General features: G+C 41.2%; 1 protein-coding gene across 2 annotated transcripts in view; it reads right to left on the reverse strand.

Moving 5' to 3' along the window:
* The window catches only part of zbtb16a (zinc finger and BTB domain containing 16a), a 147253-nt gene continuing 120993 nt past the window's right edge, over positions 1 to 26260 (reverse strand). For both annotated transcript variants that reach the window (XM_079356717.1, XM_079356718.1), the window contains exons 5-7: positions 21631 to 21801; positions 11552 to 11722; positions 1 to 6781 (exon numbers count right to left, since the gene is read on the reverse strand). In XM_079356717.1, coding sequence (XP_079212843.1) covers positions 6552 to 6781; positions 11552 to 11722; positions 21631 to 21801 — 572 coding nt within the window. In that variant the 3' untranslated portion in view covers positions 1 to 6551. The remainder of the gene's footprint in view (positions 6782 to 11551; positions 11723 to 21630; positions 21802 to 26260) is intronic.

Genomic DNA, 26260 nt, shown 5'->3' on the forward strand with positions numbered 1-26260 from the left:
TGAAGTCCATTTTTTATTTTTTTCTAACCGCAGATTGAAAGTATACAACTGAACATCATGATTTGATTTTTATTATGAGACTCATAAATAAAAATACAAAAAATATCCACTACAAAAAACAATCTACTGTTAGTAGGATGTAGAAAAAAGAAATATTCTTTATATTTTCACTATCAAAGGCACAACATTGACTTTAGTGACAACATGGAGAAGAGAACCTGCAGCATTAAATCTTTTATTTGTCCTTTTTATTTTTTTTTCACACTCCATCAGAGAACACTGAAATGTTACAAAGAGAGGTGTCTGATTCTACATGGAAAGAAACAAAAAAAGAACAACCTCTATATCAACAGACGGTGGCTATAGATTGGTGGCACAGCTTAACAGGAAACGTACTGCCACGGGAAAAAACAAAATAGCACATTGTCGCTGGAAAAGACAAAGGACCTTTGCAAAGCTCTAATGCAAAATTTCAAAAACTTATACAACCGACAACAGTAAGAGAACAAAAATAAAGAAAATAAAAAATAATAATTGGGCACCTTCTAAGATTAGGCTAAGATTAGGTGCTGAGGTAGACAAAAACTATAACAATTCAAATCATAATAAAAACACTATTTTCTTAATACAGAGCAACTTGACTGGCACTTGTGCTGTCACAACAATGGAGGAGAGAAGTAGCACAGACAAGCCAGGGAAAGACAGAGAGAGAGAGAAAAGCTTCGTTACATAAAAAGCTTCGTTATGCTTGGTCCGACAGGGCAATTGGTCCTCAGTGCTAATATAAAAAAATACAATGTCTTGGTGCTTTGTTACTCAAAACAGTTTTTAGTCTAGACCTCGATGGCACATGCATTGCAACACTGCATGAAATGGCTACTTTTGTTCTAGAAACACCACACCAAAACACAGAGTGCCAGCTCCAGGGATGCCATGATTCCTCCCTGACACATTTTAAATCCCCCCTTCTAAATGTGTTTAGTTTAGAAAAAAGGTGAGGGAAGTACTTTCAAAAACTCAAACAAAGCAGAAGGGGAATTCCCCAGTGCCAACCTGCATAAATGGAGGTTTTCTTTTTTTTTTTTTCAAGAGCATTACGAGGGTCACCTCAGCAAACCTGTTGCTGACAAAAAAAGAAAACAACATAGAATCTAAGTGGGTTGTTTTGGGCTGAATTTTCTTGCAGAACCAACCACTTGACGGAGAGGATTTTGTCTGAAAAAAGCAAGTCTTCACCTCTGCAGCTTGTGTGGAAATCGAGTAAATTTTTTCTATGCTTTGTTTTGTGTTGTTAAATAAATGCTTTTGGGTGACATTCTCAGAGTAAGGCTGAGAAAAGATGCAGTATCCCAGTTGCATTTTGAAAAGCGTTACACATCTACTGCAATACTTAAAGACGAAAAAAAAAGGCCCTGCACCATTCAGGATTAAAAAAATAATACAAATTCAGGTCACATTGGAGCGTCATGACATCCCTAGGGTGCTGGAGACACCATTTATTTTCTTCTGAAAATACAGAAACTAAGCAGATATAGATGGATATTTTTGTCGAACAAATTCCATTTTTAGGCACAAAGATAGTACAGAAACATCGGAGGAACACTGAGGGAAGAACTATAACAATGCCAATGTATATATATATTTTTTCCAACATAGAGAAAAAAGTGGCATAGAATATCATTTTATTTTGTATCTGATCTGATTAGTGCATTTTTCCACTAACACACACACACACGCACATTTGCACACACATTGAACACACTCTTTGACGCACTCTTTCACCCGCACGAGAAAGTAGAAAACATTCAGAGGACGATGATAGGAACAATGTGACTGATCAGTTTGCATTGTGGTGGTTCAGACTGAGAGTGACCTCAGGGTATATCATAGTGGGTGGATATTATACGAGGAGGAAAAAAGCCCCTCAGCTCACAGTGTTTGAGAATAAAATGGCAAGACACCAACGGGACATGCCATCCCTTCTTCTTTTAGTTTTTTTTCAAATACAAAAAAAAAAAAAGGCGACAGTCAAGTTTGATTGAAAAATTGTGAATGACAAGTACTAATTGGTCGGTTTGGCAGCGCCCCCCTGCCGTCCCGTATTTTATCATATTTTTTTTCTGCCTTTTTTACGTTTTTTTAAATTTTTTTTTTTTTAACTTTGTCACATACACACACACTCGTAAAATTTGTGGCGGATAGATTTAGTCCTTCACCTACAATGCAATTGACATCCAGAAAGCAACACTTATTATTACAATATGTTCACACACATGTTTTTTTGTCCAACAATATCAAAGGGGAGCAAGGCAAAAATGATTCACACCCAGAGAGAGAGAAAAAAACAAGTAAAAAAAAAAAGAAATACAAATATTTGTGCCCTGCTGTAACCCTCCACAAATGGAAAAAGGACTGACACTGAATACAAAAATATCACAATTTTTATATATCAAATTGCCTCTGTTGGCTCTTGTTCAGGAATACGCTCATTTCTCAAGAGAGCTTCATCAGCCGAGAGAATCTCTATTTTTAACCTTCTGGTTTTTCTTTATGTTTTGATTACCACTTGCTGTTCCAATTGTCCAACGCACTCTGCATCACTGCAAGTATGACCTGTCCTGGGCGGTTCAGCGTTTTCTTAATGAACCTTTCTTTTTTTCACATTACAAAACTACACTTCTATTCACATATTTTCAAGTTTAAATTCTTGTTTTTAAACCCTCTTAAAAAGCAATAGCACTTCCTCTTATCTGCCACATCCCTCTTGCTCATCACTTAAGGCTTCAAAATTGCTTCTTTTTTTTCTCTGCTCGTCTGTTGTCGGAGGTGCAGGGGGAGACTATAAGAGAAGAATAAACATCCATTTGAATGACTTTTCCAATCCTATCAACCTCTATGTTTGTTATCTCTTAGCCTTTTATATACACTTTGCTTAAAAACACAATCATAAATCAACTTTTGAAAATAAAAATAAGCATGAGATGAAGTAGCAATGATGAAATAATGCAAAACACAAACACACACACAAATGTGCTTTTTGCCAAAATAATGAAAAACAACTTAGAGGTAGCTTTTATAACAAATGACCAAACCGTACGGCTCATTAACAAGCAGGGTTAATAATACCAAGTTTGGCAACAAATAATGCACAAAGAAATACACAGCATCAGAAAAACCAACAAACAAAAATCTCTTCACCGTGGCACTTATATTTTTTTTCTGCGTACACATTGCTTCATCACGTTGTGCAATGCATCTTTTCCGACATACACTTACAAACAAAATAAAAGTGTACAAATGAAACAAAAGGGAAAATTAAAAAATACACAAGCAACATGAGGTCACAAAACGAGGTAATTCAAGTACGATGTGTTGAGATCAAACTCAAGGTCAATAATAACATCAACAACAACAACGATTACAACAACAACGACATCAACAACAACAGGAGACGAGAGACGAGAGACGAAGCGCAGGGACAAAACCACAGAGAGAGAGTTGATTTATTCTGTTATCTTACTGGTCGCCCCCTGAGCTGCTGGGCCATGTCTCGTCCTGACAGTGATTTCCCCCTTTTTTTTCCACCGGCCAGTTGGATATGTGATCTAACCCCGGTAACGCTGTGACAATGCGGTGATGCTTAAGAAAGCCTTCTAGGTTCAACCATGATAACTGCGGCTGCGTATAAACAGGGCTAATGCTGGTTTTTAGAGACGTCAAAAAATCTGACATTCAAAACTACATTTTATCTAACTTGGTTTTTTCAACATTTCAGCATACACAGAAAATGCTACGCCACACTTTTACATGCCCACCAAGGCAAAACAATTATTTAAGTGCCCTTAATAACACTACACCCCAAATGAAGACCAGAATTAACAGCTGCTTAACTAGCTAACTGAATTGCTGGTACATGGGAATCTGCAATTTAAAGTTAGATTAAAAAAAATAAAATAAATCTTTAGTCCCCAAATTCACATAACAGCTATTTCCTCTGACATCAAGCACAAGTTGGGAAGCTAAAATGCTTTTATAAGAGTTTGCAGTGTTCACCGTTTTTTAAAGGAATTAACTTAATTTACTGTTGTTGTTGTTTTACAGCCTCATTATTACATAAAGCGTGAAAAGAAAAGCTTAAATTCAAAGGAACATTTGGCAAATTTAAAAAACATTCTTGATAATCTCTTAACTACAGCATGATGAGAGCTATTAGCTACTAGCTAAGACAAAAGATAACGTTAGCATTCAACAACTTCCCTAGCTAAAAACTGTGTGATTTGATTCAAGAGCTGTCCAGAGTTTTAATTTAAGACTTGAATAAATGTAACCAGGATCAAGTACGACATTTTGTAACTCACAGATTTAAGGATGACTATCATAAGGTTGGCTAACAATATCTGTTTCTGAACGCTAACAGTAGCAGTTGTCTAAGGTCAGCTAAACCATTCACAAGTTATGTTGTTTTACCTTGAAATGTGTCTCAAAGCAACTCTGGACTTTTACTTTACATTGTCTTTTTATTTGTGTATCAATTTTTGGATTGTTATATCTATGATGTATCAGAATGTATCTGTTTTTTTTTAAAGATTTGTAACCCACAATCCTTCATTTTAACGATTGAGTTTCTGAGTCTGAGCTTGACGTGAGAGAAAAATGGTCGCTATGGTGATCAATATGGTCATTTGGTGAATAGAAGGTGTTAAAAAGTAACACCTCCATGGTTATATGAATTGTAGGTTTCTGACATCTATTGAAAGGCAGCATGAGCTCACTGTTTATTCTGACGCAGCCCAGTATGAACCTGGCTCACAGTCTTTCACATTCATATTTTTGATGCCGTATAACAGTCTTCAACCAGCCACACCACCTTCAAAACAAGGTGTGCAGCTAAGGCATTCCCAGCACGTCTTACACATTCTCTACGAGCAGTTGAAGTCACACGACTCCCCACGGAAAGCAGCGATTTACCATTTCCCCCAATTTGTCTTCCATCACTGTGGTGAATGGACAGGTCTGTTGTGGTCAGAGTGTTACTGTTTGTGAGTCAGTTTGTGTAGTTCATCATTAGTGTGCGATAACTATAGTCATCAGGTTAATGTACATGGATACAAGCAGTCCAGTAATCTATTGCTGAGTATGTGGATAGGCTTGGTTTAATGTGGCGTACTGTAATAGCGAGTAATGATGTAATGAAAGGAGATATAACTTGCAGACATCAAACAGAGACTGTTGTCGTGATTTGTTTTAAATGTGCAATCAAGCCATGATAAACTATGATGCAGAGCTAAGAAAAAAATATATGAAAAAGTGACGCTTGTAAGCTTTTGGCTCTCTGCAGAGAACCGTAGGTGGCAAGTGGTCATTTGACCTTCACCAGCCCTCATCGGACAGAGATGAACCAGGAAGACTGCTGGGAAATCTGGGGAGACTTCCAACAAAAAAAGTAGCACATACATTGTCCACCACTCACAACCAAACGTGCTTGGTTGTCAGTATTATAGTGCTCCCATTCATCCAGTTCAACTGTTCAATCTACTGCATACCGGCTCTACTGCGGATTCTCAAGGGCTATCTTACTGCCACGCCAAAGATCTAAGACAACACATAGCATGACAGGTTTCTGCAAAAATTAGAAAGGTTTGCAACTTGTGCATCGGAAGAATTGATGGGAAGCCAGGAACTAGATACAATTACCATTACGGATGGAACGAAACTGGGAGAACCACAGCAGTTCATTGAAACACTGAAGCCTCAGTTTTAAATCATGTTGTTGAGAGGGGTAAAATGCTTAAAAAAATAATGTCAATTCAAGTTTAAGACTACTTTGTTGTGGTCCATTACAACTAAAAACAAGAATGCTTCTGGCCATTTGGAGAAAGTTTTGGCTTCTGCAAGACAGAATTTTCTCCATACTTGGGAAGCAAATCAATGAATAATCCAGTTGGGGCCCGAACTAAAGCTTGAATTTACATATTCTTCATGTGATCCAGAGAATTATGGTAGACAGGTTGAATGTAAACGAACAAATACCAAAGAAAAAAAAGACCCCAAATCCCCCCCCCCCCCCACGAATAGGAGCGAAAGATTCGGTTCCTAATGGCGAGAATGTTTCGCTTCAGATAGCCCTTGAGAATCTGCATTCTCATTCCTGGCAGCAGCATCCATTAAGTCACTTCCCTGCAGCTTGCTTGCTTTCTGGCGCTGCATGAAAATGACCTGAAACAATAAACACAGTTGCAGATGTAGTGAATGACCCGATGAATCCGAACGATGGTGGAGAGTCTCTCTCCATTTCAAAGTCTTCCTCTTCTTAGCACTTTTGTCCCAACATCACCGACCTTTTTAACTCCATCAGTTGGTCGTCGCCACCTTTGCATGAAAAGAAAAAAGAGAAAACAAACCCGCTTGCGTTCGAGTCTCTTGCCGTCGACATTCTTCGATCGTCAACACTCCTCAAACCCCCCCCTCTTTACTCAATTACATTCCCCTTTACCTCTCAACCCCTTCCCCCCCTCACCCGTAACCTTCCTCTCTTCATTCGATCTCTGGCCTCAGACGTAGCAGAGGTACAGGTAGGTCTTCTCTATGCGCCAGTCCGGAGGGACGTCTTCGGGCTTGTGGCCTTTCATGTGCTTCTGCATGGCTGACAGGCTGGGGCAGTAATCCAGGCAGATGGTGCATTGGTAGGGCGAGGCGCCGTTGTGGGTGCGCAGGTGCTTGATCATGGCCGAGTAGTCCCTGGATCGCTGGTGGCACAGCTTGCACTCGAATGGCTTCTCACCTGAGGATGACAGGGGCGGGTGTGAAGATAACATCAGGGTCAGTTTCTCAATGATGTCCATTTTGAAGTGTAATGTGACTTTTAACAAGATCATTTATTAGAGAAATTGAAATAAAGGATGAGCAGTATTTGTCTGTGATGTACACAGCACATACCAACACACCTTCATGATAAATCAATGCAAAATGAAATGAACTAATCACAACCAATACTTCAAACAGAGGGTTCTTAATCTGAGCATTTTGTATCATCCACCTAATTCTGTTTTGTAAAATGATGTATCTTAGTATTTTGTTTTTTTGATTTTATCTGGCACATGGAGCTGCTGATGAAAGACACATTTCAGCCTTTGTCTGACAATGAAGTCACATCAATCAATCAGCCAGTCAATGGAAGTTTAAACCTTTTGTTAACATGTTTACAAGTAGGCAGAACTTAATAGTAGGTGTAAAAGCATCTCAGTGGATCTTGAGGACATAGAGAAGACACATGTGTTTGCATTAGTTTGGAAGTGTGAGGCTAATATGTTCTGGGCCTCGTTAAAGACTGCCCCCTTAAGTGACATCATTGTGGTAGCACGTGTTTACTACTCGGGGGATAATGCTGACCCCTTACGGATGAAAAAAATGATATGCAGTAGGCACCTAAAATCAGAGCACAAGTGATGACTGGAGGCACATTATTTATGCAAAGGACAATTGTTCTAACTCAAGCGTGTCAATGAAACCTCATGCCAGACTAGGATATTTATAAGTTGCTAATGCTAGTTCATAATGCAGTATTTTTCAAGCCTCAGATAACTGTTGTGTTTTTTTGTTGTTGCCATAATCCTTATCAGTTATTGTCATGACAAACTAGAGCTGTGACTGGAGACTCAGATGTCTTATGCAGAAATATTTTGTGAGGCTCAATCAAGAAGAATTAAAATGAACAGAAAGGCTTAGTAGAGTAAATCCATCCAAGCTTGAGGCTTTCCTCCTTTGAAAGAAGTGTGTAACTCTGCACGACACAAATTCATACTTTCTGAGTTCAAAAAGGGTTCTTCTTTATCAGCCTAAAGATGATGAAAACTCTAATAGATTTTAGACTGATGGCAGCAAAGCTTCCTTTAGTCACTTTAGGCCATGCTGCATGTCTTCATTCACCTGTGCACATATGTCAGATCAGGCCAATTTGGTAGTAAAGAGGACAAGTTGAGACTGAATGGTAAAGACAGGACTGGTGTTGCTAACCCCTCCTGCAGACTGTAAACTACAATCACATTCACAGGCTTTGTCCTTTTTACTCACAGATCTGAATAACCGAGAAACCTGAATGAAGCGAATAAACAAAGTGGCGTTACATAACTTAGTATACTGAAAAAAATCTGACCACACAATGATAGTGCTACTGAGGCGTTTGATGAGGGCATGACACAAAGAGCATTCACACAACCAGACAGGTTGATAATAATCCATGGAGAGTTAAGTAAACTGTATTCAACATCAAAAGTGCAGATGAACACAACAAACACTCTATACGAAGCTATATACAGCAAACAGAACGTACTGTATGTCCAATTGTCTCGCAGCTCATTTTTCAGACTTTTTTTATTTTTATTTTTTTATTAATCACAGCATGTAACTTGGTCAGGACCTTTTTTCCCCTGATACTGGCAAAACAACAGAATATTAGTTATTACACTGACTTCTTCCTTGGATGGCAAATTGTTGTCAGTGAAAGTTAAGACTGCTGGATATAAAACCTTTTGTGTTGGAAGTTAAGGCGGCTCTATGTCAGGGCTACAGGAGAGAAAAATATCCCGTCACAACTAATTTAGAGAGCACAGATTTCACCCTGTTTGCTCACAGATATGCTGCTGTTGTTATCATAATTGGTCTGTGCACAAAGTTTGTGAGAAGTCAAACAAAGTGGTGAAATCCCAACTCTCTCCTGAACCATGGCCGTAAAAGAACGCACAAATCTGGTTGAACTGCCCATGATAATTGGAAAGGGAGGGCAGAATAAAATCGAGAAATGTCCCGTAGAGTTTGTTCATATTTTAGAGACTGTATCAACACAGGTGCATCAAACGTTCCCTCAGGAGCTAAATGATCTTCTGATTAATCTTGTGGTTAAAAGGAAAGGCAATCCTTTGTGTTTGCTTATCAATTCTAATTACCGCTTTTATTAAGAAGACCAAAACTGTACTGTTATAGTGAAACAACCAGAGGCTTCTCCGGCACATCACGCTGTGCAACGGAAGAAAATGAAATCTTTTTTTTTTTTTTTAATTAAATTGCTTTTGCTTTTTTAATGTTTAGTGTCCACTTTTCTTTACTCTCTGTGTGAAAAAACATCAAAAGAAAACACTGAGGATGAATTAGGACATCAGGATGCAGCTGAAAGTAAAGATGTGCACATACTGGAAGTTTCCAGTAAAAGGATAACAGGTTTAGCATTGTGATCACAGGAATTGTTTTAGCTGTTAATTAAAGCAAAAGAGTTAAGAGATGCAAAGCTCTATGCAGTTTCATAGTGACTGTGTCACCTGACCCACATTTTTTTCTCTTCTTCTTTTTTTATTTAATCGCAGCTTTATGTTCCAAAATTTCACCCTCACATATCCAAATTCTAAAAAGAAAGGGGAAAAAAATGAATCCAGCACTTTTCCCCGTCGATTTGCCTCACCGCGCCTCTACTTCATGACTCAGTTGCTCTTTACACATGAATTAGGGCAGCCCGAGGAGAAGTTAATTGGCCGAGGATGAAGAAGTTGACAGCAGGATAATGTCGGACAGCGGTGAAAAGAAGTTAAAAGAAGGAAAGTTGTTGTATTGTATGTAACTGTATCACGTGTTACCTTGCTATTCCCAGCCATGAATGTGAATATACTCTCATTCAAAATGTCAGACATGTATATATGCTTCAAATGCGAGAATACGGTAAAAGGCCTGTGGTGACTGAAATGTCGATGATGTAATGACATGTATTTATGATCTAAATGTGTGGAAAAAAATGACTTATGCGATGTTTAAATGTCTGGTATGTCTTCTGAATCACCTCAAGCCCATGATACACTAAATACTGCTGCTGCTGTGGAGAACTCCTGAAGGTGTCATAAATCAAAGAACAGTGGGAGGGGGGGGGTGTATAATGTTCAAGAAGCACATTTCAATTCAGCAACAGCAGCCTTCCTAAATGTGCTAATGATTTGAGTGATGGCGGGGAATAATCCGCCAGCTCTCAAGCCAGCAGACGCAAATTAGACATGTAAATGCTGACCTTTACCAATGGCATTTGAAATGAGCTGTCGGAAGTGATCTGGCCTGTTGCTCGCTGTCACCTTTCACGCAGCCGTACGGGCGAAACGGGCGTCCTCGTGCATTAGATGGTTGGTCTGCCTGTTCTCTTTTTGGAGGCCTGGTTAACCTTGACCTCCACCCAGGGCGAGGTGACTGCACTATTTAGCTAATAAGCATAAAAGCATTGATACAGGTCGTGATGTGTTCTGTGCAAGTGTGGACACCTGCACTACGTTGATATTGATAACCAGACTGTAAACAGTCGCCTCAAATAAGCAGCTAATAATGAATTGCAAATGGGGCCTTGGTATTGATTCCCCATTGGCATTTGGGATGTGTGGAGAGGAGGTGGCGGGGGGTGAGGTTGCCAATGTCGATGATTCATCAAGCAGCTCCCTTTTGTGCGAGGTGGCCTTTGACTGTGAGCTTGTCACTTGCTCTTGTTATCTGCTGCTGCTCTCCGGCTTAACGCAAAGCCCCCCTCCCCCACACAAAAGGGGAAAGGGTGGACGGAGGGGAGCCAATTATTGGACAGGCTGCCTTGATAGTGTGGCTTAACAGCTGGCTTATTGAATGGGAGATGGGAGGGGGCCTTCTGTATGTGTGTGTGTGTGTGTATTAGAGAAAAAGAGATGGTGAGGAAGCATAAAGCCTTGGCAGCGTGCCATCCTGGCGAGCACCCCTGGTATCCACGCTCAGTCTGCCTCGTAGCGCGCACTCATTCTCCAGGGCACCCAGCTTATCACTGTGTCAACATCTTTATGGGGCTCTAAATATACCGGGATCAATACAAAGTCTTCTGAGACATCAATCTACTGTATCACAGCAACAAAGATATTCATCTGCGCTGGTCTGCAACGTGCGACTCGGATTTCAACAGAGTCCTCTAACAGGAAAGCTGTAACAATTTTAACACTGTATTATTATGAGGGGCAATGAGGAAGTTCATCATGCACACATATTAGGAGAAGGGGAAGCAAGACATGACATTTTATTGCTATCATTTGAAATGCTCATTATATTGTTGAAAAGAGCTCAATTCTCATGTCTATGTGTTCATTACAGGAAGTGCTTAGCTTAGCATAAACACTTGTGGTGGTGTTGTTGTTGTTGTTGAGTTGAAATATGTTTCCCTAGCTGGGAATAAAATGTTATAAACTCAAGTCTTATGACTGGCACTGGAGTCAGGGAGCTGTTAGCTTAGCATAAAGATGCAAGTGGGAGATCAGATAGTTTGCCTATTTCCACTGCTCCAAAAACTACAACCAAACCCTCTAATGTTGCTATTCATCGACTTTTGAAACAACCAGGTTATCAGGTTTGGTATCATGTCTGCACAGAGATTGAAACCTCTGCTCACAGACTTTATTTGGCAACCCATTTCCATAGCTTAAGGTGCTGCACAACACATTTGGGGAGTACGAATAAACGGATGTGACTCAAGTCATATCAGCACGAAACAGCCAGAAAGCTTTGATCACAGTACCTGTGTGCACACGGTAGTGGGTCTCCAGCTGGTGCTTGAGGCTGAACTTCTTCCCACAGCCGTTACATTCATAGGGCTTCTCGCCGGTGTGGATGCGTTTGTGGCCCTTCAGCGTGCTCTCATCTCGGAAGCAGCTCCCGCAGAACTCGCACTCGTATGGATGGTCCCCTGCTGTGATGTGGAGAGAAATCGTACACGTTTACTTTACATGCAGACAAGACAATGGACTTTAATTGACGGGGAGCATTGACAAACAAATGAGTGTTCATTTCAATAAATATGAAGCATTTAACGTGGTTAAATTAATCGTTAAAAGGCACTGAAGTCAAGATTCTCCAACAAAGAAAACAGGTATGCTGTCACCGGTGGTCTGTGTATGGTTGTGTGTATAAATGCAGCTGAGACGCCTAAAGGGAACCACATTGCTGAATGTCTTGTCTGATTATTTGGTGAGTTTATGCACAATCCCGAAACAATAGCTGTAATGCTCTAATGGATACCCACTCTAAATGGCTTTGATACCAGCGGACAACTGAAGCTAAATCTTTTATCTGTTTCTACAAAAAAAATCACCTCCATTGTTTGCTTAGTGGGAGCCTTTAATAATTACAGGCTGTCATGGCTGCTCACTGTCCAGGAGATGTGTTATTGACCATGCACTCCCAGTTTTACAATGACTTAATGATGAACATGTGTTTCTAAATTTAGGTCGTTTTTAGTTTTCCTTTTTTATAACTTGTTCTACTTTGAAATCTTTTGCCTTTTCTGTCTTCTCGAGATCGTTTTAAAATACCGCTAAAAAGGCTTTCAGAAATAACGTTTTCTTGCATTTACAGCGCACCAACCATCCACGAGCACGCCATGTTCTCCACTTCCTGGAAACCAACAAGGCAGCTGTAAAATCTTGTTGGGTGATTTCACACGCTTAATCTGAATAACCGTTTTGCTCTTAAAGAAAGACATCAGTCTGCACTGAAGATGACCTGAAGCGTCTCTGAATGAGAATGACTTTGTGATGTCTGATTATTTTAGGCCAACAGCAACACATGCAGATCAGACGAACAGAGTTTGTTTAAAGACAGAAGCATCGACTCGTCCGATGTCTCTTGAAAACAGACAGGTGAACATTGTTATAATAAAGGGAAAATCTCCAAACATCATATTTGAGCACACATTTTCTGAAAAGTTGAGCAGGCAAAAGATGGAGAGGAAGGATTCTTTGGGGAGTTCTTAAACATGCTACAAACACATATTAGTGTATTTTGTATAACATGTGACCTTTAAGGTGGTTTCCATTTGTCAGACTGCTGTTCACATCACATCTGTTTCTTACAGCAAATCCTGCTTCTATAAAGCATGACCCGATCTGTCTCTTACATAAATCAAGTATTTGTGAATTATTCAATCCAGCCTCGATGCAAATGACGGTTTTTCCTCGTTCCTCTTTTTAAACTTGTTCTAAAAGTCTTCCACTCTCAGCTTGTTCATTTACTTTCAAAATGTGAAGGCGACCTTAATCTGTCCTGGCATCTCTACTCTCTACTACAGCTGTGTGTCCAGACACGACCGACCTATCGGATTGGATTACAGCGGTGACGACATTGTATTTGTGTCTGGCCTTTTAAACATCAGTCTTGCAAAAAATCTTTCCCCTTTACTTTGAATGTAGGACTTTACTGTTAGCACACAGTCTGCTTCTCCTCATGTCTCCACACGTCTAATCCTCTCACTCTGAGTAAATGTTTCCTCCTTTTTTATTTACAGTGAACCATATTTCCATCTTGGGACTTATTTTGCACACTAGGCTGTCTGTATGAACGAGAATGAAAGCAGCTCACTCTGCACGTTGGGCTGCAGAGCTCAGGGCAGCTCCATTGTGATGTCAGCGATCAGGGATATTATGATTTACAGCCGTCCAATGACTAATTGTGTTGCGCTGTTTGATGAGAGGCTTGCTCCTTGCATCATTTGCGTTCTCCAGCCGAGTAATGCTGTGGATATTTATTAATGTATTTCAGTCCAGAGCTGCAGGTTTAAATCACCATCAGTGACCTATGCCTTTCATTATCTGCCTGTCCGAGCAGCAACGTGCCAGTGAATAAATTGCATTTCTCGTTATGTGTTGCTGCTGCTGCCCTGCTGTTAAGAGACAATTTCTACTCCGTCCTGCATATTTTATTTAAGATTTTACATTCACTCTATACAGTATATATGTGTTTTTGGTTATTTCAAGGAACCGACTAAAGGAGGGATGAAATAGGAGTGAGACGTGGATGCCTGATCACATTTTAAGGTGTGCTACACTTTCATGGAAGAAAATGTTTTCTATGGTGTGTGTGTGTTGTTGGACGCCCTCACATTAAAGGGAAGCTTTGATGGGGATTGAGGGGTGCGGGTGAGGGTAGGGGGAGAGGGATAAAACCGAGACAGGGATGGAGCAGGGGATGTGGTTGTATATGGCAGTGGCGGCGGGGGCGGGGTAGAAAAATCAATAAAAGTGACAGTCTTTATTTGTCTGCGTGAAGTTATCAGTGGCTCCCGCTGTAAGACATTGTGCTCTTTCTAGCGTTTCAACCACAGCAGAGATCACAATCCATCACGGAGCTCGGTGGGCTCGCACGACGCCGCAGGAATAATAATTGAGCTCAGATTCACCTGACTTTAATTAGGGCCTCGGATCAGACCGGCGAGTGGGATGCTAATACTTACAGGAAGACTATGGAAGGTTATTTACGCTTAATGTCCTGCTGCTGTGCTAAAGTCGGCCATTGGCAAACATCATCAAAAAGCTGCAATTAGCAGGAAAGAGCTCTCTGTTCATCTCAAGGTTTAAACCTGAAAGAATTCACTGGTTCTGAGATTTCCTCCAAAATATGTGCTCTTCACATGTTCTTGCAAAATACTAAAACCTAATTATATACACAAGAGAGCAGAATGAAAAAAGGAAAAGTATTTAGATTTGTGTCCTTGACATAACCTGTAGACGTTAAATGTTTCATGTTACAAAGACTTCATGTCAATCACACTTCAACTCATGACTTTAATGCTCTTGAGAATTAAACTCTACAAGTATTCGACGCACTCCAACCCACTTATCTCCTCTTCTGTACGTCTTGAAACTTCACCTATAAGGTGAAATATTTATTTTCAATGCAAGTATTGACTTTCACTTAAATGAAGTATTCTGTTTAAATGTCTTCGAGGCTGAGCGTCGATTCTCCAACTCTTCAAAACAAAAAAATCAATTCCTACAAAGTATCAAAACTAAATCTGTGGCGAGAACATGTTCAACTTTGCAGACAGCCATAACAACTAAAGTTGCATTCCTGTTAAGGCTCCGTCACCACAGCTTCATTTGGTGTAAAAAAAAAAAAAAAAGACCAAACTTAATGCAGTATTTCACTATTTATCGTGTGTTGTAAAAATTCAGACGAAACCATGTCTGGTGTCATCTGAAGCCTAAAATAACCAAGTGTTGCTTTCCAGCTTCAACATCTTGTTTGTGCTCAGGGTGCATGTTATCTCCTGCAGCCACTCGGGGACGCCAAAGTGCAAAGATGCTCTGCAGAGCGGTGAATAAATCAGACCGGATTCTATAATCACATTGTGAGGATGTAAAGGGCCTGACAGGACTGTGTGGGGGGGGGGGGGGCTCGCAGAATAATTGCGACGCGTTCTCTGTCCATCCTAAATCTGACACTATTACTTTCCCTCTCTCCACCTACAGTATGTCCTCCCTTTTCCTTTTTATTTCCTTCCTCCTCTATTCTCTCCACATGGCAGGGAGAGCACAGATGAGGACCCAGCATAGTGAGGTGGAACCACAGCACGGTGAGTGGACCCTTGGGTGCCCCCGAGCGTCGCCACCTGCGTCTCATGACCCCCCCCCCCCCCCCCCCCCTCCTGCACCACCTCTACATTTACAACCCCCTCTCCTCTTTTGACACCCTAAAGGCCGGCTGCTGAGGGTGCCTGCGCCCGTGGGCACCCTGGGTGTGTTCATTATATACTGTAAGAGCCCGTAAATCACCGGGCGCCATCACTGCCAGCACCAGAACCGACTCTCTCTCTCTCTCTCTCTCTCTCTCACTCTCTTTTAAATTCAATTCATTACACTCTCTCTCTCTCTCTCTCTCTCTCTCTCTCTCTCTCTCTGGCTGTAGTGCTATCAAATACAGCTGTGAACACAAAACACCCCGCCACAGCAGACAGCAAATTGGCTCTGAGTTAAAAAAAAAAAAACACACACACAGACACTTACACACAGACAGTGCACAACAACAGAATATTAATGAAGGCCTCGTCTGTGTAGAAGAAGTGTGTGTGTGTGTGTGTGTGTGTGTGCGCGGTGTAAGGGAAGGGGAATGGCACAGCTGCCGTGAATGCCTCTGTTAGAGACCCCCTGTGTGTGTTTGTGCGTTATACTTTAGCGTACATGCATGCAATAGAGATGTATACGCGGAATAAAGAGGCGACACAGAGCCGGTGAGGTGATGAAAACAGCAGGTAGACGCAGGAAAATAAGCAGAAAGATGCAGCGAGGGAGAGGAGGGCGAGATGACATGATTAAGATGCTGAAATAAACACCATTAAATCCGCTTTCTCTCCCTCGTCCTAAATGGTGATCCAGTGTCAGAGCGGCAGCGGCGAGGCTGCGCTCACCAGATAAGCAAGCAGACAGGTAAAATGAAGCACACTTAATGAATGTCTATAAAAGAGCTTTTTGCTGCTTTACTGTCGACGCTTGATACAACACAGCGGTGATTCAACCAATAACAGAGGTATATCTAGAAAGCTCTCTGTGTCTGCACGAGCTGCCACACTCTGTCCATTGATATTAGGGCTGAATACCTGGAGCTGAGATTGCCGTGTTTACAGGGAATATTTTGTCGAAGCCGACTCCTGTTTCTTGGGGAATTGTGACTCTTTCCATAGGTGTGTGTGTGTGTGTGTGTGTGTGTGTGTTTGAGTGTAATGTAATACTGTAAACATCATCTTAGATCTCAGGGAGACAACCTGAGCGCCTCAATATTCTGACCTTGGAATGATGTTACTCCGATAGCTAATCAACTTTCGGGCTCCGGTGATTCTCCCATGTGTGATTAATGCTATCAAGGCTGCTTTAATTCCAGTTTAGCGGTAAACTACCTTCACATCGAAGTTTTAATGATCCTCATCATCAGGTGGATGAATCAAACTTTCAGGCCTCTATGACAACAGCAGACTGTAGAGCAGTTTTCAACAGGTGGAGCATCGATAGCAAAGAATAAATTAATAAAGGTAAAGTAAAGTAGCCATTGAAGAATAACAGTAGTGATGTGTCTGAGTGAGGTAATCATCTGAAATCACAGAGGAACGTCCATCAAGAAGGCAGCACGCGCCTCAGATCTCTCGCTTTCAAAATCCAGAAAAGAACAAAGAAGAAGCTACAAGGGAAGATCGAAGAATATAAAGAACAAGAGGCACTCTCTTCAAGATATTCTCAGAAATTAAATCAATAATACCATGAGTGAATTGAAGGTTTTATTTTTTAGGCTGTTATGCCTTTATGTAGAGAGAGGACAGTAGATAGAGTCAGAAAGCAGAGAGAGAGAGAGAGAGAGAGAGAGAGAGAGAGAGAGAGAGAGAGAGAGAGAGAGAGAGAGAGAGAGAGAGAGAGAGAGAGAGAGAGAGAGAGAGAGAGAGAGAGAGAGAGAGAGAGAGAGAGAGAGAGAGATGAGAGAGAGAGAGAGAGAGAGAGAGAGAGAGAGAGAGAGAGAGAGAGAGAGAGAGAGAGAGAGAGAGAGAGCTAACCACTAGGCGGTCATCGTCCCCAGTTCAGTGATTTCTATTGTTGGTCAAATGTTCGTTGATTTTATTTGTGAATATAATAATTATAATATCTCAACTAAATTTGAGTTTAATTACTGAAACCAACATTGAAAACAGGTTTTTTCCATTAGGACTTTGGGTGCATTTTGCAACGCACTCACTGGCAGACTGAGAATTACATAAGTGGGAACAGAGTATGACTAGCTAAAAACGATCGTTTTAGTTAACCATGTAAATACTCTGCAGTCGGTGTCCTAGTGCTGTAAGAGAAACGCTCAGAATGGATGGAAATGTTGTATTGGCTCATTTCTTCAATTATAACGTTTCACTCAATGAAATGAACGTTATGAGCTGCAGTGGATAATGTGCCTCTTCAGCCCTGAGTTTTACCTCTCAGGATACATATGATCAGACAAGCCATGAGCAGGCACCATGAGGTACTGAAATAAAAAAAATGACATCTACCTTTCAAAATAAAATAAATATTTGTTTTCATGTATAGATGGACATTTAGAATGTGAAATAAATATCGCATTAAGCAGAATTTGATGGTAGATGTAGATGTGTGTGCTGGTCGTCAGTCATCAAGGTCGAAGTTTATCCAAAGGCTTCTTCAGTTCTAAACTAAATGGAGGAAAGACGGAGATATTTCTAGCTTTGATGTAAAATAAAGTTATTTGCAATAGATTTCGATTTCTTTGGATTAAGACCAGATACTTCAGGTTCTAGAGTTCCAGCTTCATTGTGCCGTCTTACATTACTGAAATATAATCTACACCCTTAGTAGTGATGCTGAAATAAAAAAAGAATACATGGAGATATAATTAGGGGATAACCTGAGGAGTTGTAGAACTGTAACAAAAACAATTGCAGTGGATGATGATTAAGACCCTTTTTGTATTTTGACAGGTTGTATTGATTTGGATGAAGTGAAACCATGAACTAAAAGTCTGATTCTCAGGTGTGGGAACGCTGTCTCTCTCTCTCTCTCTCTCCCTCTCTGTTTTTGAACTCTGTTCTTGACTTGTTACTCAGCAAATTTTTGAACAAGATTATTAACATCAAAGTGTAAAAGAAGAGGAACATCATGCCTTTCTCTTCTTTAGCAGGATAAATTAGGACGTATTTCTGGTGCCTGTAATGGCTGTGTGAGTTGCTGACTTTATAATCCCCTCACAAAAGGCTGCACATCATATTTAAACGACTGCTTTCACGGCGGGCTCATTGTGATTTAACACACGCCCGCAGCGGGATGAGGTTCAAAGAGGCACGAGGCTGCAGAGTCTCATCTGCGGCTCAGGGGAGACAAGCTGAGGTGACATTCGCGTCGCCCGGGTGGGCAGGTGGATAAGGGACGCCGTTTGTGTCCTCTCCAATGTCTGCAAGACGGAGCAGATGTGTGCATCCCTGCTACTGTACGGGCGGCTCAAGCAGCTCCACCCCCCCACCTCACACACCTCCACCGCCCCCACCTACCCCCTCAGGCCTCTACCACCATCACACACTAATGGTGTATTCGCCTGACTTGTAAATAGGGCCGACTGCTCTCATCTCACAGCCTTTCGTTTCAAATATTTATCCGTGCGCTGGTGAGCTAAATCGGCTCTGACAGTGAGACTGTTATTTAAGGTCGCAGACAGGCGGCTGGGTGAAAGAGAGAGAGAGAGAGAGAGAGAGAGAGAGAGAGAAAGCATCTATCCCTCGCTGCTGAAATGGGATTCATTTCCATGTGTTCATATTCTGTCATGGATTTTTTCCCTCTTCTTTTTCACTCTCAATAGCCACATCCGTCAGACTACCTCTGCTCCCTCTGCTACAAACAATGTATTAGTATCCCGGCTTCGCCTCAGCAGAGAGCCGGCGATGAGAGAATTACTAGTGGACTGAAGGAAAAACAACTGGAGAAAAAAAACCCCACAAAAAAACACCCAGCACTGTAAATAAGCTTGGTCTGACTGCTGCAGAATTCATTCTGCGCTGACCTGGATTAATGCTGTTTATTCAGCTGAGCTCAAGCAGCAATGTAACTGGGTTGGCATAACCATAATTCACTCCCATTTCCTTAAAATAAAACACAGCTTTAGACTTTACTGTACGCTCTATTTACCCATGATGCTCCTTGTTGTGAGTCAGAGACTGATGGTGGGGGGTTTTTTTGCCAAAATTTACTGAACAATATTTCTTACCTGTTCAGAGTCTGGATGCAGATTTATGAAGCAAAAGTCGTCTCAACATTTGATCAAATTTAGACTTTCAATAAAAGAAGAAAGTGAATATTTTGATATTTTCACGAGGATATATCACCTAAGTTTCCCGTATTAGTCTAATGTGAGAATCCAGAGTTCCCCTCATCATCTGAATTAAGCTCTACAAGATTCAACATTTTGATTTGTCACAAACTCATACAGATGTATGTAAAGACTGTTCAACAATAAACACTGAATGTAGTAATATACATATATACAGTAAAGTAAAATATGATGTAAAAAATAAAAAGGAGCAGGGTCCGGGGTCTTTGAGGACAAATGATCACTTACATGTTATGTTGAAAACATAATGAAGTTAAGCTGTTCGATAAAATTAAGTTCAAAAACATTGATGCAGATCAAAAGCCTCGAGGCCTCCAAAAAAACACTCGATTCAGGAATATGCATCATGTAAAACACAATGATTTTCAAAAAAAGCTAACATGCTTCAGTACAGGGCCTCATTATTAAGTACAAATGTAGGACGGCTACACCTTAAGGCTTTTATCCCGTCACTGTTAATGTTCCTAAAAACACAAAGGAAGATAACATTGATTGTAATGCAACAAAATGAATCGGAGCTGAGACTTTCGACCCCAGGCAGACTGTAACTAGCTATTCTGGAATATAATAATAACACAGTGCACAGTCACAGTACTGAGCTCTGTTTTTAACCATAGGTTACAGCTCATAATTACAGCTCCAGACGTTGATCCTCAAACTCTTTTCAAATTAGCAGAGTAATTATAAACTGTCTGAAATATAATTTCAAAATGACAATGACCCCCGTGACCCGACACTCAAAGTTCCTTTTCTTTACTGACAAACCACGCACGGATCCTCTCTGCGCTGTCTGCCGTGCTCTGTTAGCAGGAGAAGGACATTCGAGTGTGATATTTTCTGAATTAAAAAAAGGGACACCTGCTGATGCAAGTTCTCTGCAAACTCTTATTTAAGCGAGAGCAACACGAGTTGAGTAATTTCCTGAGCAGAGATGCAGCTGCAGCACGGCTCTGCTGCACCTGAGGCTTTGATGCAAAAAAAATAGAGAAAGGTTTGGAGCAGAGGAAATGAATTATTGGACGAGGGAAACCCATCGTAAGGTTTCAAGCTTAAAAGTTTTTTTTCTATGGCCTGGGTCAGATAGACTGTTCATCATTCATTGTGGACAGTTGAAGGATGATAATCACAGTTTAGGAAAGGTCAGGATGTCTGCTTTGTGTGTGTTTTATTTAAAGGCGCCTTTCAAAACTCTCATGGTCACCGTACAAAGCAAAGAGATAAAAACAAAAGATATATAAAAGCAAAGTTACAATTCCATCAATAAAATTAACATTAACTGTGTGTGTAGACATATTGGATAAATATGTCATATATGTCATATTGGATAAATATTAGATGTGATCAGACAGAAAACACACAGGAGGGGTTACAATGTCTAATCTGCAATGCTGCTAAAGTTTGCAGCCATAATTTAAACTGCTGCTTTCTGCAGCAACAGCAACGTAGTGTCCCTTGGTTTAAAGATTCAGATTTGACTCAATACGTGAGAACGAAACCTGGAGACAAGCGAACAGTTGACCAACAGAACAATGGCAAAGGATCTGACGTTAAAGGTCTCGTTGTTTTCTCATGAAGTCAAACAGACGACAGCGTAGGAAGAAACAAACAAAGCTGCAACATAAAAGGAAAGACAGCTTCGTGATAAGCTTCTCTTTTGCCAGAAAATCTGTGTTTTCTCCTCGTTTGTTCGCGATATGGGGCCACACAGAAGGAGTGAATAGTTGTAACTGCAGACAGCCATACTCTCTATCACTGCTGTATTCTCTGCTGACCTAAACTAACTGAACCATCCTGCTCTTGTTCTCTGAAAATATATGTAAACTATGAATAAATCCATGCTTGTTGAACATCCCGTATAATCTGTGAATAGTCCTCACAGTGACACCCCCTAGGCACTCTTCATTGATGGACAAACTTCAGGTTCTACCTGCACGTCACAGACTGAGTGCTCCCACTGACCTGTGTGAGAGCGTAGGTGACGCTTGAGTGCAGTATGGCTGGGGAAGGTCCGGTTGCATTCGCTGCAAATGTAGCTGCGGACGCCGGCGTGGACCTCCATGTGCTGCTGCAGAGCCGTCTGGGTCTGGAAACGCTTCCCACAGAGCAGGCAGAAGATGGCCATGTCGGAGCCTGCAAAAACAAACAAGATACAAGCATTAAAGATAATGGAAGATAAGTTGTTGCAATGTGTCCAAATGTCAGGAGTAAGACGACGCTGTTTTACATGTACACAATATTCATATCCTTGTTCTGTATGTGCAACAGGTGTTAAATCGCAGGCTCAGATATATAACAATTTACAAACTGTTCCTGCAGGGGCTTACATGCTGTATTTATAGGATTAAAGGTGCACAAAATACTCATGCTTCAGAGCGGCTGTGTAGAGCGATAAAGATCTCCTATGCAATACTTCAATCGAATCTTGACTCCAGCGAGCACTGTGCATTTTTTCTCCAGCAGAGATAAAGAGCGCACAGTTGCAAGCACACAAACATGAAAATCACAAATAGAAGACACACACACACACACACACACACACACACACACACACACACTCTGTTTGCACGCTCCCTTGAACACACTCCCTTCACACTTTTTCAATTACCAGGCTGGGGAAAACTCTGGGGAAGGACTGAGTGTTTGGAGCTCAGTTTCTATTTCATCAGTCAATAACACATCTTTGGGGCAAAGCTGACACTAATTTAAAAATCTATGAAGAGCAGCCCGCCTCATGTTCATAACCACTGAAGGAGGAGGAGGGCCCACGACAGCCTCCGCGCCAGATCAATCACTGTCTCGGCTGCTCTGCACGCTGAAGACGAGGGATGGAGGGAGGATGCAGCGCTGGAGGATGATGATAGGAGCAGAGGGAGGGAGCGGAGCAGCAGGTAAAGATAGAAGATCCAGTTTGGAGTAGAGGAACGCGATGTACAAACAGAGGGAGGGGAATAAAAATCTAATTTTGATGCATTCGGAGAAGAGAAATAAATATCGACACATCTTCACTATCTGACTTCAGCTCCGCCTGTTTGTGGTTGTTTTTTTGTCGTGCAGGAGACACAACAGGTTGTGTGTGATTAAAGAGTGTTCATCAGATACTTGTTGAACACTCATGACTGAAAACCTGGGATACTAATCTGTCACTGTACAGGTGTGGATAGTGCCTAATCTGTTGTTGTCCTATCAACCTTTCCTAGGGGCAGAGTCGGTTTTACTGTTACTTTCATCTAACAGTGATTTGCTTGGTTGTATTGAGTTTAACAAAAAGTATTTTAACTTTTTTCTTCTTCTTGGGCTTTTTGCCTTTTTTTTTTTTGGGACCGCTGAACAGAGACAGGAAATGTGGTGAAGACAGAGTTGGGGGGGAGGAGGTCGGATTTGAACCCACAGCAGCTGCTTTGATGACTTTGGTATCTGTACATGGGGCGTGCAAGATCACCGCTAGGCTACAGGCACCCCACATATTTTAACTTCTAAAGCTATGGTTCAAAACCATGATCATAATAACACAGTCATCAGAAGGTATTCAGGTGAGAACAAATATCTGTCTGCCTTTTTTATGAATGAAAACAATCAAAATGTGTGTGTTCATATTTGAATGGGATCCTCTTTTCTAGGATACAAAAAGCTCAAAGGAAAAACAGCTGAGAAGTGCCGAGAGTGACTCTGATGTGAAATAAGTAGAAAAAAGATCTGAACTGTAACCGCTGGAAGGCGCTGAAAGTGCCAAGTTCAGGATCGACAAGGTCTTTTATTTAAGTCAGAATTTTACAAAAAGCCCAAATATGAAAAGCAAGAAGAGGGCAGATATGGAGCTGATTTGATCTGTAATTGATAATCCAGATGATACATTTGAACTAACCTGAGAGATTTAGTCTCAGTAAGAGACAAAAAGTCATGACAAATGCAATCGGCTCACTCACACGAGCAGATTCTCCTCGTGCGAGTCTACGTCTCTATATATACACTGCATCACGTCTTCTGGAGAGCTGGACTTTTGCCAAACAGCTGCAGGCACACTGTGTCTATAACAGTGAATGTAAAACCCTTTATTGACTGGATGTCTTGTTATTGTAATTGAAATGGCAGACGAAAAGAAAGAGACAGCTATACGTGAAAGTGTTATTAAATAAATGATCCCTTCACTTCGACATTAGAAATGTAAATGCAGATAAGGAAGTCCGATTGTCTAGACAATACAATACCGGAGCCGATTAATGTGTGGCTAATGCTAAGCTAGTTTTCTCCTGTGTTAAATTCACTTGCCTGTCCCTTTTCCTGCACTCTGCTTTTATCAAGGAAGAGGGCTATTGACTGGGGTCGATCGCTCCTGGAATCCCTCTAGAACTCCAGGTACTTAAGTGCTTTGATTGACAGGTGTGCCTCCTTTTCACTCCTATTCTCTCTCTCTCTCTCTCTCTCCATTTACCTAGCTTATCTAAGGAGTATCTTTAGGCTCTTTTCAGTGGACTAGCGAATGCAGAGGAGTTCTTCCTCATGGTCACATTAAAGACTTAAAGCTACACGCCCTAATGGTCGTTGTTTGGAGAGAGAGAAGATAAAAATGGCTGCCTTGCTCCAGAGGCAGACAAAGTGACAAAGGTAAAGTGTGAGAAGAGGGAAGAAAGGATCCAGCCAGGCTTTGAGTCAATAGGAAGAATTAGAGCGAAAGAAAGAAAGGAATGCAAAAGGTTATCAGACCTCTGACGTGAGGTCGCAGCGAAGGCGTGGACAAGGTGGAAATATGAACTCCACACACTTCACAGAGAGGCGGAAAACAAAGGTGGTGTACGAGAGAGAGACAAGCTTGAAAAAGACTTTTACTTTGAAGTCAGGGGCGTTACAGTGGAGAGTCACATTAAAGTGAAGCTTCTGTCCGCAGGTATGCGTCACCTTTTAAAGAAAAACGAGCATTAGTGCGTCCAGAGGCGTGTTTACAGTCACATGAAAACAACACAGAGAGAGAGAGAGAGAGAGAGAGAGAGAGAGAGGGCAAATGTTCTGTGACGCAAAGGTTCAACTGTACAGGGTGATAAAAACAAAAACATGCTGCTTTTAAATAATATATAGTAAATACTGAGTCATGATCTATGCTCCATGCGATTGACTTTAAGAAGCGCCTATTTGTCGATTCAGCAGATAAATACAGAGAGAAATGTGATGATGCACACTTTTCAAAGAACGACTGTAGAGCTGTTGCATTTTTCAAAAACGGACTCACTATGTTTATCTCTCTTTCAAACCTTTGAGCTAAATATTTACTTCAGTAAGAAACATGTTGCATGGAAACCTGTGCTGAGCTACGCTGTGTAACTATATTTGTATTTCTATTTAACGGTAGTAAAAACCACGTTTGTCTGTCTAAGATCATAAACTTCTGTGAACAAGGGTTACCGCTCTGTGTGGTCGCTGAAAAGTTTCCTTAAATAGCTCCAAGACAAAGCTTTTACAGAAACACAGCCTGGAATCAGACGATTTCTAAACAGGTTTAAAAATTATAAAATGAACAAAATGATTGACGAGACTAATGTATGTATTAGTATCATGTATGTAAAGTGTCTTTGAGTCTATGAAAAGCGCTCTATAAATAAATGTATTATCATTATGTGCATATCCTCATCAAACCTCCAAATTCTGCAGACTTGTGGAAGCCAGTTTCTTATTGTCCTGGTCCCTGTAATGTCCTTTTTCTATTTTATATATTTCTAAATGCTTTATTTTATTTAAGAGCAACTGTTAGCATGGATTTCCCCCTTGGGATATTTTATATGCATGACTACATTATCTCTGGCTTTTCATGCCTTTATTGTAGAGGACACAGGATGAGGTGCTTCAGGGACTACAGCCTTTATACACGGGGCATGTGATATAACCTCTAGGCTATCTGGCTTCCACATTTCTTAGTTTGATTCTGATGCATATTGACACATTGCAAACACAGATTTTTACATGTGACAGCCTTTAGGATTTTGCTTCCACAGAACTCAGCATTTTAGAAAATCCCTGCAACTCACTGCCGTCTCTTCTTGTCTGCACTTTGTAGTAAAGTAAAGCGTGGACCCTGATTAGAGTGAGACCAAATTAAGTGGTCCAAACTGTACAGTGAGTGCAGTGGATAATGTGTCTGTAAAGTGAGTAAAAGGTGTAGCCTGACGCTGATAGATGAAGAGAGCAGCGGAGAGATAAAAAGGAAAGAAAGGCCGGAGAAAAGTAGTTGACCCAGGAGGTCCATTACAGTGTAAAATTGAGTCAGCCCAAAGTGACACCTGAACGAAGGAGCTGGAGGAAGTGGAGAGCTGGAGGAGGAGGAGGAGGAGGTGGGGTTCTTAGTCTCAGTCCTGTTCGGCTGTTTTGGAATAATTTAGCTGCTCTAACCAGCCTCTCTCCTTCTCCCGCCATCTATTTATAAAGGCTCGGGCAGTTTGTGGCTGTCTGTGTGTGCGCCTGCAGCAGCGCCGGTAGTATCTTAATGGGCCTGGAGTGGCAGGGCTGCTTTTATTTAAGTGGGGGATGGACGGAGGCCGGTAATGGAGAGGAATACTGCCCGATGGGAGGTGACAGAGGCCGGATGGGCACAGAGCAAAGAAAT

Source organism: Symphodus melops (assembly GCF_947650265.1).
Source record: "Symphodus melops genome assembly, chromosome: 11".
Lineage (NCBI taxonomy): Eukaryota > Metazoa > Chordata > Actinopteri > Labriformes > Labridae > Symphodus > Symphodus melops.